The sequence below is a fragment of the Atractosteus spatula genome, chromosome 7, assembly GCF_055471065.1.
Source record: "Atractosteus spatula isolate fAtrSpa1 chromosome 7, fAtrSpa1.hap1, whole genome shotgun sequence".
NCBI classification, from domain to species: domain Eukaryota; kingdom Metazoa; phylum Chordata; class Actinopteri; order Semionotiformes; family Lepisosteidae; genus Atractosteus; species Atractosteus spatula.
The window spans coordinates 10,899,256-10,914,912 of NC_142712.1; the positions used below are offsets into that span (position 1 = coordinate 10,899,256).

Sequence of the window (15,657 nt, forward strand, 5' to 3'; positions counted from 1 at the left end):
GTTCATCTGCAGTTGTCCAGCCCTTGTTTCAAGACGAAAACAGTCAAATAATCAGAAGCTGCTTTTTTTTGTTCTTGGAAGTGTGCTTTAAATTTCATAGAAATTCACAACACGATCTGTACAGCTCTAATACTATGGACTTCTTACAGATAATTGGGAAATCTTAAATCTGATGATATTCTGGAATGCATCCAAGAGAAATGCACAAGAAGAGGATTATTATTTGTAGAGAATTCAATTGAGGCAGTGTATGAGAAAGATATTCATCTAGAAAAAAACAATATATCAGGACTGGCAAACTGAAGAATAGCCACAGTATGTCAGGATTGCAAAGATGATACAGTAAATTGCTGAATAGTTTTATAATTATGAAAATAAAAAATTAATTATAATAAAATATAAAAAAATAAATAAAACTCTTAAACACTCTGATCTATTTTAAGCATTAGCTTTGTTATAAAATAGTGAAACTTTTACTGAAACTGAATTACTAGAGAGCCTCAGAAGATATAGCTGACTCAAATCTTTAAGTTAAAGTGCAGGTAAGGAACTAAAGCCAATGGCTAGAATATACTGCATAGTATTACAGAAAGTTTAAGACAAAATCAAAATATCAAAATCTATTATGCATTTCTGCAAATCTTATTTGCCTTTACCCACACAGTTGGGGGTAAGAGGAAAAACAGCATAAAGTATTGCAGCTGAAGACTAGCCTTAATGAAGCCTCTTAATAAAGCACATTACTGTATATCAAGGAAGACCGTAGTGAATCGTACAGCTCTTCTTAATAAATACTCTTACATACAGCAAAATAACAAAGTCCAAATTATACAGTAAATGTTAACATCACTAATTCAATTACTGAATATTGTTCTTTTTTAGAAACAATATGTATAGTGTAATATTTCCCTAAAAAAACAATACAGCTTGTTTTCCAATGCCTTATCTGCATGAAAGAAACAGTGAGCCTGTTTTAGTATAAACCAATGTTCTACTCTCTTTGGGTGTTAAGCAGGAGCTGTATATTAGTCATCTCCAGAAACACCAGGAGACAGATATCCTTCTTTAATACAAGGCCTTCGCCAACCTGTGTCAAGAAAGTATAAACACAAACAGTTAGCTCTGTGATATCATGACATCACTGGTTCTGAACTGAAAAATCAAAGTTAGAGCCTTTCCTTTTATACTTTTCAACTACACTTCTAAAATAAAATGTACCCAACAAAAAATGGCTACCAACAATGTTTGCTTGACACAAGGCCATAATCTTATTGTACCTGTTACTCTTATTTCTTGTCAGAAGACATGGTATGTCTGCTTTTCAGTGTATTTTTGTACCTCTCTGTTAATTTGCTATAGAATAATATTTTACTCTTTAACAGTGTGCAGCAATATTGAACACACAGGCCTCAATAATTACGGGCAGATAACACGCAATTAGAATTACCGCTTAGTCAGTAAATTACATACTCTGACAGTCACAAGAAAACAAAACCTATGGATCCATTGGCTCCAGCCACAAGCTGATCAATGTATAGATGGCTTAACTGGAGGAGACCACAGACAAAGAAGGCTACTTATAATCTGATGGAATGACAGAATTAGTAAAAAAGAATTCACTTTAAGCGTAAGATTACATACAAATATCCTTAATGCCTCATTTGTCTATCTGATGCACATCGAATTGAAAAACATTAAGTTATTGATTTAAATAATAATAGTAGGAATACCCCAGTAAAACAAAAGTGCAGAATGTAGTACTCACAAAAACGGCTTAGTGCAATTAGATAAGCGTTTCTGGCAGTACTACAGGACAACTGCTATTGTGTTTTTTCTAATTAAATGAAAATTGCATATATGTATGTAAATATACAAACAGGGACACGGCATAATGGAATAGATGCCCAAGTCCAGAAAGATTACCCTTTTTTTCTGAAACCACAGAAAGTGCTTTACTGTGTTCCATTAAGCAAATGGCAGCACCATAAAGTATTAACCTCATTTATAATGAGTGCTAAGCCAATATTAACTGGTGTTCTTACTAAACTCAAACATGTATTTATTAATATCTAGTCTCTGTATATTTACACGAAGATGAAAAAAGAAAAATTAAATTAATTGCAATTCACCCTAAAATATATAGTGGTTTTCAGGTACTCTTTATACAAAAGGAAATCATTGAGAATAATAATCAGAAAACATTCCATTGCAATTAATAAAAGGCAAAAATCTGCTCTGAGACATACTGTAACTCTGCACTTTTGAAATACTTGAGAACTTATACAGTAAGGATTCATAGATTCCAGTAAAGGTATACACAAGAAAAAGAAACACAAACCACAAGAAGACTATCTGTTTTTTAAAAACGTTTCAAATTTTGCTCCAAATCACTGCTCAGTACTTTCATACACTGGGTTCAAGAGAGGGTTATTTAGAGTGAATTGCAAGCCATGTCAAAATTAATTTTGCAACAACATCAAAAACAGAAAAAAAGGAACACCACCCTAAAGCTGAAAAAAAAAAACTTTCCAAATCACTAAATTTCAGCAGTGATGCCTGGCTATGTAACATAACAGCCCAGTATAACACCTAAGACTTAAGTCCTCAAAAATGATTTTCCCGTGATTAAGAGAAGTGATTGACAGGAGACTATAATTCCAGAAATTGAAGGCTTCAGGAAACTATTGTCCACTGTCAGTTACTTTTCTTCTAAAAGAGAAAAATCCTTTTCATGGTAAAATTTGCAAGGCAGACCTTCATTGAATTATAATGCTGCTTGTCCTTTCAAAGAGTGAAGAAGAAATTTATAAATAGGAGGCTTTTCATGACTCACTACTGTATGTTACAGCCGATTAAAGACACAGAAGACCAAATTGCTAGAAATGATACAGGAAATTTTCTTTAATCTCTATGGGACCTGTCAATTTCAGATCAAGAACTGTTCTTTTTACAAAGTGTAATGTATATTGATATCCCACTGATATGACTAACAGAAACCATTTTAATGCACTGAAAGGCACCATTGCTCTGTATTGAATCCTATAATCTCGACTGCCATATTTTTACTTTAAAAACCAAGAAGCCTTTATATCTTATACAGTATTTACTGTACATTACATGACACATTAGCATTACGATTCTGTAACATTCTGTCTCTAATCAAATTATTTCCCTAATCAAGTCAGTTTGTAGGGCACCATAATTTATGAATTTAATGGTGTTTAAGAATGTAGTATTGCTTTAAATATCCCTCCATATGATTTGGTTAGATGCCTAACAAGCTTTGTTGTTGACTTTATTATTACTGTACATCCCTCCATCCACTGCTTCTTCCGATACAGGGTCACAGAGTAGCCAGAGCCCATCCTGGCAAACAACAGACAGAAGGCAGGATGCACTCTGGACAGGATGCCAGTCCATCACAGGACACACACAAATGTTTTAAATATGAGTTTTACAATTTAGAGTTTTAAGGAATTTTAAGGAAAGACATGTATAATCTCTATTTTCTAACTTGATTGGCAAGTTAAGAGACTACATTATTTGGTTGTAACATCATCACTGTGCAAAAAACTCCAGTAGAAAATGTAGGAAACTCTAAAAATGCTACTCATGGGAGGTAAAGGGAAGCTAAAATGTGCCAGACAGATGCTGAAATGACCACTAGATACAGAATGTCAGCCTCCAAAGCACTTTGTCCCCACTTTTATTCCTTTTTTCATCTATTTTAGATGAGATTTACCGCTTTTATTTCAGATTTCTATGCTCATTAAAAAAAAAACAAACAACCTTTAGACGCCACTCCTTGATGTCTGTAAATTGCCGAGGAAATAAGACCTAATTTGTCAGAAAACACATCTTGCAGTGTTACACTATGCTGTTTTTTTACAAGGCCATGAGATACTCAATGCAGAACGCAATTTTTGATGTTTATAATTCATTTTAGTGAAAAGATGGTTACCTGCTTTCTGTGAATCTAAAAGAAGTAATAAACAAGGCACATACCATGTTTTAAAACTCACAACACAAAAGAGCAGTAAAAGGCACATCAGGGAAGGTGGAACACTATAACAACATGTGATATATTGTTATACTATTCCACCTACCTTAATTGAGAACCCTTGGGTGTAGCCACTCCATAGCCTTTGGAATCCAGGTTGCCTCCCACTTTCATGGTGTCGCAGGGTTTCCTCTGTTCGATATATTCATTCATGGTCGATTCCAATAGGAAAGCAAACTTTCCCTTGGACTTCCGCACACGCGCAACTCCCTCTGCTGTGGTTTTGGTAAAAACTGATGGTTCTGCTGATTTCATGTAAGTCCACATCTTTTCATATACTGCTATTTTTGATCTCTGCAGGAAAAAAAAAGCATATGATTTTATCTTTATCCATGCCACAAAACCCGTCTTTGTGCTCAGCCCCAGCAAAACCTCATTTTAACACTACTGTCCGTGTTGCTCCTATCAACATTACTTTTTATTATTTTCTTTTGGCCATTTTTTTTTTAACATCAGGAGCACTTCGTCTATATATTACATTGAATGAAAATAGGAGCCAGTCGAAATCTCAGGTGATCCTGAGCTGAAAAACCACTGCACAAAAATAAAACCCAGTAACTCTCCAGAACTCATTGCGAAATGAATTCAAAATTGGACTAAAGAGGACTAGATTGGAAAAACAGGGTATAGTTATTTAATCCTTGCAAAGTCCTTCTGCTTCATAGCTTAGAGATATCACACACACATTGAAATGTGATGGCTTTCATAAATATAACTGGAGTAATTGAATTTCTTGGATAAGAGGCCTTTGGAATGTAGTTTTTAGCATGGAAAATACATGTGATATATATTATGAATATGCAGCTGATGACCTTTTTTTAATAACTTTGAATTTGAAATGTATTTTTTAATCCTACTCTACATTAAAACTAGACATTGTTGGATACGAAAGCTGTTCTACCATCACTGTTAAGATAAAAACCATAAAGTAGTTTCTTTTACTCAGCAAACAAAGATGGCAGGACCAGAAGCGTAGTTCCTAAACATAAAATATTACTTTTATACCACTTTCAGGTTTTAAAACTCGCTGGGTTTTAACAAACTCCTGGCAGAACTGTATTCATTTCAGTGGAAGAAGCAGAAACATTAAATGCATAACAGCAGACAGGAAACTACTCAGAGCCAGAGATACCTGGTGGACTGTGCTGATATTTTCTGACACCCAAGGTGGTTTCTACTGGGCAACGTGGAAGAGGTACATGTCTACCAGTGCACAGGAACTGTACTTACTCTAAAAAACTCTTTAGTTGATCCAGAATCCAGTGTTCCATAAGCAATCTCAGTCTGCTTGGCAAGGTCCTCCGCACTCTCAATGGGAGAGACCATTCTCTCAACGGTAAGGAAGGCAGCAAGGTTAGCCGTATAAGAGGAAATAATAATCAATGTGAAGAACCACCACACACCTCCAACGATGCGACCTGAGAGAGACCTAAATGTAGCGGGGGGGGGGGGGGGGAGGGGGAGGAAAAAAAAGAAAAGGCTGAGTTCTTGCATCTGCTGTGTGGAACGAAAAAGACGGAAAAAAACAAAGGAAACAGAATGAAACACAAACAATGAACCCACTCTTAAAGAGATAAAGGAGTAAAAGACTTTAGACCACGGAGAAAGAAGTAAAAAGGCTTTTCCCCACTGTGGACGTCAAAGCTGGGTGCTTGTTTGTTTCCTCAATATGCACGAATGAGAGTCACGAGAATAATTGATCTTTAAAGGCTTTTCTACGAAAAATGTTCATAATGACAAAAGAATATTGGTATAATTTCAATAAAAGCAGAATTTAATTAAAATGTCTGTGAATGGTGCATTTCCCACATTCACATTGCATGTTCCCCTTCCACATCTGTGTGCTCATTTCACAGACTGATTGATTGTTTATCTTGGACTACCTCATAAAGGTTTACCTTAGTCTAAGAAAAGTGCTAATTGGGACTGTTAAACATACTCGTGCATGCATTTATTTGAAGCTGGAATTGCTTATTTGTGCGCTACCTTTAAATCAATGTTCTATTATACGAGTCTCAGATGGATGGGAAGCAATAAAAACTCAAATACCACAAGCTCTTTCTTGGAAAAGATATGAGTCACCACTGAGACCGCTGAGAATTATTCTAAGAACTCATGAAAAAAAAAAAATTACCTGTTGAGCATTAATAAGGCTCACAGCGTTTGAACTTGGCTTGGGTGGTCAGTTCCTTTGTATAAGATGAATAAGCACAGGCCAGGAACAACAGGATGAGCCCCATTTGTTTGTTGTCTTTTAATTTGGTTTCAGCAAAAAAACCTTCAGTTCTGAACAGGAACCAGATAATGCTCGCCCCCAAGTGAACAAATAAGAAACACAAAATCTGTGGTGTGTACCCTTTGTTTTTAAAGAAGTTAACAACTTGACATTCAGAAAAAATGATTGGCAACTTTACATTCATTCACAAAAAACAATGTCCGGCAATATCATTGCACACATTACCCGTATTTGTTTGTGCAGTAGGTAGACCGTTGTGTAACTTAACACCTTTGTTGGTGATGTTAAGAACAGAACCTTTGAGTCAGGGGAACATGAAGATCCAGGAACTCTGTGACTATTCTCTTCAGTGGTGATACAAAGAAAATAATAAGTCCTTTGATTTGAATCCATGAATAGGGTGACATTAATTTTATTTTAAAATGCTTAATATCTCTGAAGAAAGAGATGAGCGTGGTTCAGATCATGTGGAACACGTGACGTATTCTCGTTCAGTAAAGGAACTTCTCTGTTACAGCCTGAGAGACTGGCAGGCACATTAATATTAACTTCTTTGCCAAAATCATCTTTTAAAAATGAGGGCATGTATAAGGAAATAGCAACAGAAAGTAACTTAATTGTTTGTTAATCATTGTTAATTGAAAACAATGATTGAATGACAACAAATGCGAAACTCCTGACAAATCCTGTCCCATCTCTTTCTTCTTGCAGTGTAATATTTCACCTGATCAGGTGAATTATAACATGCTGTAGAGTTATACTATTGTACTCCAATTCAAATTGCCACAGTACATCACATAAACATGAACTTGGGGGAACATTGTGGTTTCTTCAGACACTTTGCAGTGTCTTTTTAAAGTGTAATACTGAAATCTACTTTAAAACATGTTGAAGCGACAGTCCAAAAGATGATACGAACTCGATAACTAATATTTGTTAACACTGAATATCACAGACTTTAACTTAAAGCCACACTTTAACTTATCTAATGACTTAAACAGGAAGAAACAAAAATATCCATGGCACAATCAAATGAATATAAATCCATACAGGGAAGACCAAGCCACTTGTCACTTGACTAAAGAAGAATTATAATGATCCACATGATTATTAAGCTAAATACTGTACATATATAATATGTACAGTATAAATGTATAAATATGTTATACTCTGAAGAGCAAGACTTATATACATATATATGTATTCTCCTTAAATGGATCATGACAGTTCTCTATTTTAGCTATAAAACTACTATTTTGAAACAAATGAGGGAGAATAGCCAGTGTAGTGGAAAGTGTTTCATTTCTTGTGGGAGAGGGAAATCAAAGAGGCTGTTAAAACCAAGCAAGGAGTATGCTCCAGCTCACTGGACTGTGTCTGCAGAATCCAGATGGCTTAGGTTACTTTGTGAACAGGTTCGTGGCTCCTTACAAAAATTCACTAGATTCACCTGTCCTAGAAGAAACCCGTCCTTCTTAACAGACAAATTTAAAGAGATATGCATTAATATAAATTCCCATTAATGGTCACGATAGAAAGACATAATCTGAGTAACATAAAATTATCATACCTGCAGCAGTAAGCACGATTCTCCAGATCTCCAGATCTCAGCTCAAAGCCTTTACAAAAAGATGCAGTATTTTTTTATGCAGTAATGTGTCCGCCAGGTTTACCATTATTTTGAGGGTTCCTCAGCCTTTGCTGATTATGAATAGATGAACTAACACATCTATCACTGCAATCTTTCATTTCTCTGTGAAAATAGTCAATCAGTATTGTATGGACAATCTGACATAAACAAAAAACTTTGTTGAAATTATTCAATATTGTGTAGGGATTTATTATGTTCTTTAAGGTCAGAGAATTCCATGTCACATTGACACCAAATAGGTGGCAAGGCAGATCTTCACAGTTAAGCATAAAAATGTATGCTCATATTCATGTTACTTGGGTATCTCTAAATATTGAGACATACTGTAAACCTGCTATCTTGAATAACAGTCTGTCTATTTTAATATGACCTTAATAGAACTCCATGAAGAGAAACACATACAATTAATTAAATGTTTGTAACAGTTGGAATTTATTCAATAAAAACCAGTTGATATATTTGGTCTCAATAATATTTATTCTGCCTTTGGGGTTTTTAATTGGCTTGCCTGATGGCAGAGAGCATACTACCAAGGCACGGTCTTCACTTTTCTTGCTCCAGTATGTAACGACTGCTCTTCAACTTTTATCTGAGCCAGTAAAATGTTTATTTGGTAATTATCTGCATTTGAAGCCATGACTTAGAAACAGAAGACTGGAATTGTTTTCATACTTACAGCTCTCTGTAACCTTGGGAAAAGTCTGTTGAGTTCTGTCTTTTTTTTTCCAGCTGTCACTGAAACGCACATACACTCCTACTGTATTGTGATTCCAGCATTTCTCACTGTTATGGCAAAGAACGTACTGTAGAATTCATAATTCACCCCGTAAATAAAAAAAATCCTAGACATTTCTCAAGCCTCTATCCTCTAAGTAAGGCCAGAAGACGGCTGATTGCTGGGGCATCTATGTACTGCACCAAAGGTTTGGACACTTGACAGCTGTCATATCACACCAGAAAACATCAGCCATCATGGGTATTCTGCACCGCCTTGGAAAGCAAATAACATTTTAACTTCTAAACTGGTCATAGAGACCATATCACCAAAGAACTTGTCATAAGCTGCCAACAGAAGCATTCTCCTGAAGAGAATGCTTAAGTTTTTTTTTCATTTCTCTCTTTCAGAAAATTGCCATTTCTGAGAACTAGCTGAGCCTGGAAAACTTTAAGGACCATGCGTAACCTACAGTATGTATCTGCCTCTGCCCCTGAGGGGTGTTGCAATCAGCAAAGTCAGGTTCTACAGTATATCTGTCAGTTAGGAACAGTACATTATGCTCAGAATTCGGTGGCTCATGTGCCCATCTAAAACTAAACTGCACAACTCCCATCCAATTCAAATTGCATTGTCTTCCTGTGAAAGCTCACATATAAGACAATGGCTTAGCTCCAGTTTATCCTAATGATTAATTCCATGAGTATAATTCAGCTCTTATCTGTGATCTGCTGATTCAGACAAAGACAAAATTCCACATAATGGACAACAGAGCCTTCTCTTTGGAAGAACAATGTCTGTGGACCTCATAGCACTGATCCATTAGAGACTTTGTGATTACTGATAATTTTTAATACCCTCTGAAAGGCCTATCCTTTCAGTTCAGCTTTCAATGTATAATTCATTTTTAAGCTTGTGTGTCTCTTCTTTCACAGTGGTATAAGTTTCTTGAAAACTTTAAACAAAATATTCTGACTAAATTTCAGAAGGAAGGCTATTATTATTATTAACAACAACAACAACAACAACAACAAATAACAATACTGTGTTAAATGGGGCTCAGGTTTTCCATTTGATCTTGAAGTAATGAAATATACAATTACAAATTGGGGGTACAGCTCAGTTCAAGTCCTCAAGATAATAAAAGCATTTTTTCTCTTTGCAGAAACATTTTAAAACAGTGCACTCTAAACTGAAAGCATACTGATAAACCCAGAGTCAGCTTGTTCATGGTATTGGGAGTGGGAGTGCTATGGACTATTACTATGCAAATTAATATTCTTTATTTAATCAGTGTGCAACTTGGCTGGAAGGTGCACACAAATAGGCAATATCCAATGGTTTGTAGTAGTTCAGGTGGGTAGCTGCGTCAGCATGCGTAGGCTGCAAAGGAACAAGTAATAGGTTTATTCCACGCTGAAAAAAAGAAGAAAGAGAACACAACGTTTAGGCCGTGGAGTCTTCTTCAGGTGTCACACCAGAACTACTACAGCCTACACCTGCTGCGACCCACTATGCCTTCCTCCAAATCTTTTTCTAGATCTCTTCGTCATACCTTCTCTTCCTCCCTGGGCCACTTGCCTGCTTCTCTCATTAAACCAGCATTCTGTCTCTTCACAGCTATCTGTTCCAAGACCAGGCTTTCTAACCACCTTCTATTCCTTTACAGATGTCGGACACCTGAAGAAGGCTCCACGGCCAAAACGTTGTGTTCTCTTTCTTCTTTTTTTCAGCATGGAATAAACCTATTACTTGTTCCTTTGCATCCAATGGTTTGTTCTTGTTATATAATTTTAATGAACAGAGTTTCCGCACTTCAGAGAGCTGAATAACAATAGAGAGTTCTGCCCTAGCAATACAAAAGACCAAAAAGTAGAATTTTGTTTGTTTAGTAGATTTTTAGCTTAATAGACAAAGTCTGGAGGATTTTGGCAATATTATTTACAATTTTTCTTCACTTTATATTTCTTTCGTGCCAAATCTTCAGGGAGATGTCCTGTTTATATGAAACAAACCAACTTGAAATTGACACAGTGGATACTGATTAATCTAATTCTGTTAGTTCCAATTTTCCCAGTTGGATTATTTTAATGGGAAGGATGATTTAGAAAGACGCAGACTGAATGACACAAAACCCTACAGATGGGTGGCCTTGAAACAAACCTCCTCATTTTGAAGTTATCCCTTTCCTTTTCCCACACCTTATGGGGAGAATGAACCCTCATGCAGAGGGTGCAATTTACTGCAAAACCACTATTATTTTGCCACACAGACCTTCTGCAGCTGTTTCAAATGTCACTGCATTCTTTCAGGCCACGAGAAATGATGATGTTAGTAGATTACAGCTTCCACCGTGAAAGTGGCCCAATGGTGAATTTAATCATTGTCATGGAAATTTTGAATGCCACAATGATAACAGTCTAATACTGTATATTGCTGTCAGGGGAAGTAAAGGTCTCTCATTTAAAAAAAAGTGAACTGCCTTCTTAAATACCTGGTATCAAATTCCTATCATTTGAAGTGGAAAGAGGTTTCCTCATTATATCAAAGTCTTTCATGTTTGGTTTGAAATACAGGAAGGTTGTTTAGATTTGCTACATGATGGCACAGAGGGACTGTGCTCTCTGGATTTGACCTGTAGAAGTGTTTCATCTCTCAGAAAGTGAAAGAATAACAGCAGTCTTACTCATTTCTGACCTTGAAACACAAATTAACGAGCAGGTCAGACTTGATATCAAGTGCAAAGCCACAGGGCTTTGTCATTGAAAGCATGTATTCAAATTGCTCTGTTTAAGAATTTGATACCTGGAAATCAATTTTGCCATGCATGTGGGTAAAACCATATTCAAGCGCTGATTCATCCTGGGGTAATTTTAAACTTTCATTTTCATGTGATTAGTGGCTAAGGAACAATATTATCATTAATGCTCTGCTAGGAAACCGAATAATAAAAAGTCCCTTTTCCAGATCTGAAACAAAAATATTATATGAAATAATCTTGTATTTTTTTTTTTTATTAAGGCTGGGAGAATATTTTGTACACTGTCTCTTTTGGACATCAGGGATAACGATATGGAATTAATGTCTGAAAGAGGTCATACATTTTAAAAATGAAATATGTTAGCCAACAGATTCATAAAATCTGATAAAGCATTACTGGAATTGTTCCTTCTCTGTCTTGCATAGCCATGAATAATACAACAATTAGAATTGATTTCAAATTTGCATCTAATAAAAGAGAGCTTGTACTCTAGGTCTGAAGGGAGTCGAGGCCATCATTGATATTGAGGGGAAAACCACAATAAGGGAGTCAATATTATTGTAATTCAAGGTCACTTTGGCAATAGAACACACACAGCATTTCTTCTGCATACTACAGTGCCAAGAGTTTACGTGGCACCTGCTTTAGTACCACAAATCAACAAAGGCTATGTATTGTATTACATCTATCTTGAATTTGCAGTTAGTAATAACATCTTTTACCAGTTGTCACCACAATGGTGTTGTCATACAGTCCAGTTCAACCAAATCTATAGCATCTACTGTATTACATTTTAAAGCCTAAACATCGCATCACTAAAGTACTGAAAGGTAAAGCTTTTGCAGAATATTTTAATGGAGCTGAAAGCATGCATTTTGAACATGTATTTGAGATCCAATGTATAGTATAAGGAAGCAATACATGTTCACTCAAAACAGAGATCTACACTGATGTGCAAGAAACGTACTGTAGTTTGCATTGTTTTGATCTTTTCATTGTATTTTTGTTTCCTCATACAGAAACCTAATTCTATGACAATTCCTACTAAAAATGTTGCCGTTTTATTTTAAGATAAAAGTTAACCCTGCTAGATCAGTATTTTGTAGTACAAAGAACAGCCCTAAAGTGCTTAAGAGATGTGTAGAGAGGAACTAATGATGATCATGAGCAGTCAATTAGATTTCAATGGTAAATGTGACAAATTAGCTCCTACAACACTTGATGTTGGATTCTTGTGTATATTTTACTCCAATATGTTGTGATCCTGTTTATGAAGATTTTGATCAGGACATTTAAGATTGCTAAATGACAGCCTTGGCTTTTTCTAACACTAACTTATATTAATAAATCAAAGTTGTTTAATAGTGAAAAAACTAGAGTGGAGGCTTTGAATAAATAGGTGATTATGAATGGGTTCATACTGTACACATACTATATTGTACTTCCTTATGGTGTCTTAGATGTCTAAAGCAGTGCATCTTCTTAGAAATATATATAATACTTGTAATATATATAAGCAGCATTTCAGAAACCACCTTGTTCAGTAGAATTTGGAATATTATGTGTTTAAGAGATGTAATAAGTTCTTGCCTTTCAGCATCTGTAACTCAGGGACTTAAGAACAACACTGAAAACAAAGTGGTACTCAGCCCATTACTCACCACATGTTTAAACCACTCAGCCCCTTTTGAGATGGCATTCGATACCGCAAAATTTAAGATTTAGTGCAAATTTTCAGAAAACTAAAAACTCATTATATTCTGTAAAAGGTAGAGAAAACCTATGATCTAATTTTAAAACAGTAAATCCGTATTTGTTCCCCAATATTTCTTTTAGTGAAGAGAACCACTTCACGGCTTGTCAGCAGTTTAACTAACATCTCCATTTGTCATCCTCTTCCCAATTCCTGGTTACCAAGGAGACATAATGATGTACTGTAGCAGATCCTGTAAGTCCTAATACTATTAATCGCTTTACAAAGTGGTATAATTGCTGGAAGGTATCCTATCCCGTCGAGGGGTGCAGTAGCAAACCCCAGAACTAGACTATAAAGTAATTAACCTGCAGTTAACCAAAATATTTTAATTTCACATCACAATGAACTCCTGCATTGCTTTACTCTCTCTAGGCAATCTACAAACAACACCACTGATTATGAGGGCTAGATCTACTACAGTAAATTACCCCAGAAATAAACTGTATTTTGTTCTGCAGGAAGAACTTAAACACTAATAAAATACCTGCAGTAACAATTGATCTGAAATATTGCAACTGTATTTTATGTAACTAATTAATCACTTTACTTTTGGTGTGTTGTGAGAAATAAATATTTCTGAAAAGTAAAGTTAATAATTAAGAAAGAAAACAAAGTCAGGAACATGTTGCTCCTTGTTTATGGCTGGATAGCATGGTGCATTCATGCCCAGAGATGGAAACACACTCCCCACAAAGCCAATAATCTCCTGCTAATTAATGATCCTCGACCGAATGGAAATGATTCACTGATTTGAGTTTACGTAATGCAAGAGTAAAACCAATGACTCCTCCGAATTTCAATTTGAAAAATGGGCAATAGTCTTTTAAAACAGGACTTTTAAAACAGGACAGGCCTCTATGTTCCCACTTTCAGCATGCTGCTATCTGAACAAATTTGAACTCTGTAATTCAACTTCAATTTGAACTCAGTAATTTGGAAATCACTTTTCAGTCCTGTTCCTGTCATCTAAAGAATTAAGAGTTCACACAGAATTCTGTTCCTACAGTGCTAATTATAAAAGGCACCAATGAGGAAACCTAACACTAGTGCAAATTGGCTGTGACTCAGTGAAACATATAAAGGCACATACTGTACTACTGTATAATGCTAGCAGGGTATGAACAGAACTGTAAAAAGCAATTAATTTCCCAAAGACCTCTGAATCCCTTCTGAATTAAAGAAACAAAGCCTCCGCATTAGAACAGAAACTAGAAAAGAGGTAACCCTTAGCACGAAAACTGTCTCCTGCATTTTCAAAGACGCACCAAGCAAGAAACTTCTGTTTCTAATAAGAGCAAACTGGTGCCCGGCAGCTGTCAAAATATCTCAATACTCACAGTCACTCAAATTATGTGCTGTAATCTCCCTCCTGAAATGAGCTGTAGATAACAGTAACATTGCTCAATCACAATGGCATTTTCCCAGCCATATTATACCTTACCCTTAAATCTAGAAATACAGTCACCACAAACCTTTTCTCTAAAAGCGAGTTATTGAACTCAGCTTTTCAAATGAAAAGGATTTTAATGTTAGAGGGGAAAAAAACAAACAAACCAGCCAATCCAACAAAGTGTTGAATGGTACTCAGGTTGCATATCACAAGTGGAAAATAACCTCTGGTATTTCCATTACAGAATTAACATCTGGGCAGTGTGCAGTTCTGGGCTAAGAAAATTGAGCCGTCACATTTCAGTACTCTACAGCATGTTTAAAACTCCTGCCTTGAGAGACATTGGTTATAAGCTGCTGAAAGAGTTTTGTTCAGGCTATAACTCTGATTCAAGGCACTTTAATGCTTTTTACAGAGTTAGTCCATAAATTTAATGCAATGTTCAAGGCAAACAATTACATTAACTATTTATTAAAATCTATTAATTCTGGCAAAAAAGTCATAAAAATAAAAAATCACATTTTTCTTCTTTTCCCATTTCTTAGTTGTGTCATCATTTTCCCTTGGTCATTCACCTTGCTTGGTCAGAGATGTATCCTGCTTTGAATAAACTACAGTAAGTTGAACTCACCTAAATTATTTCTTTTATATGACCCAGAAAGACAAAAAAACAGCTCACATTATGTAAAAGCTAAATAAATAATCTAAAGAGGGACAGAAAAATGAAAGATTTTAATCTTTTTGTGGAAGGGACTTGACTTAATCTGAGTCTCAATAAAATTAAAGCCCAGGAACAAAAACTGTTATACCAATGATATGATAGTCACAATGTTGGTACACGTGCAACTCAGAATGTCTTTAAGACATTGCAATATTGAGGCACCTTAATATCTAAAAGTAATAGAAAACAGAAACAAATATTATGAATCTTGTAAAGACTCATGCATCAGTAAAAAATGGTACCTTATATTAAAAGGAGAAGAGTTACTGACAGATGGGAACCTACAGTGTATACTGAATATTGACAAGACCATACATAAAGAAGATACAGTTAATTATAGCTGCAGTAAACCCATGCTGTAGATAAT

At 35.5% G+C, this 15,657-nt stretch overlaps 1 protein-coding gene across 1 annotated transcript in view; it reads right to left on the bottom strand.

Moving 5' to 3' along the window:
- LOC148830456 (glutamate receptor 4) overlaps positions 1-15,657 on the bottom strand; it is an 85,443-nt gene that overhangs the window by 5,114 nt on the left and 64,672 nt on the right. Inside the window, exons 12-13 of the mRNA XM_088921302.1 lie at positions 5,291-5,489; positions 4,107-4,354 (exon numbers count right to left, since the gene is read on the bottom strand). Of these exons, the coding sequence (XP_088777428.1) occupies positions 4,107-4,354; positions 5,291-5,489 (447 nt within the window). The remainder of the gene's footprint in view (positions 1-4,106; positions 4,355-5,290; positions 5,490-15,657) is intronic.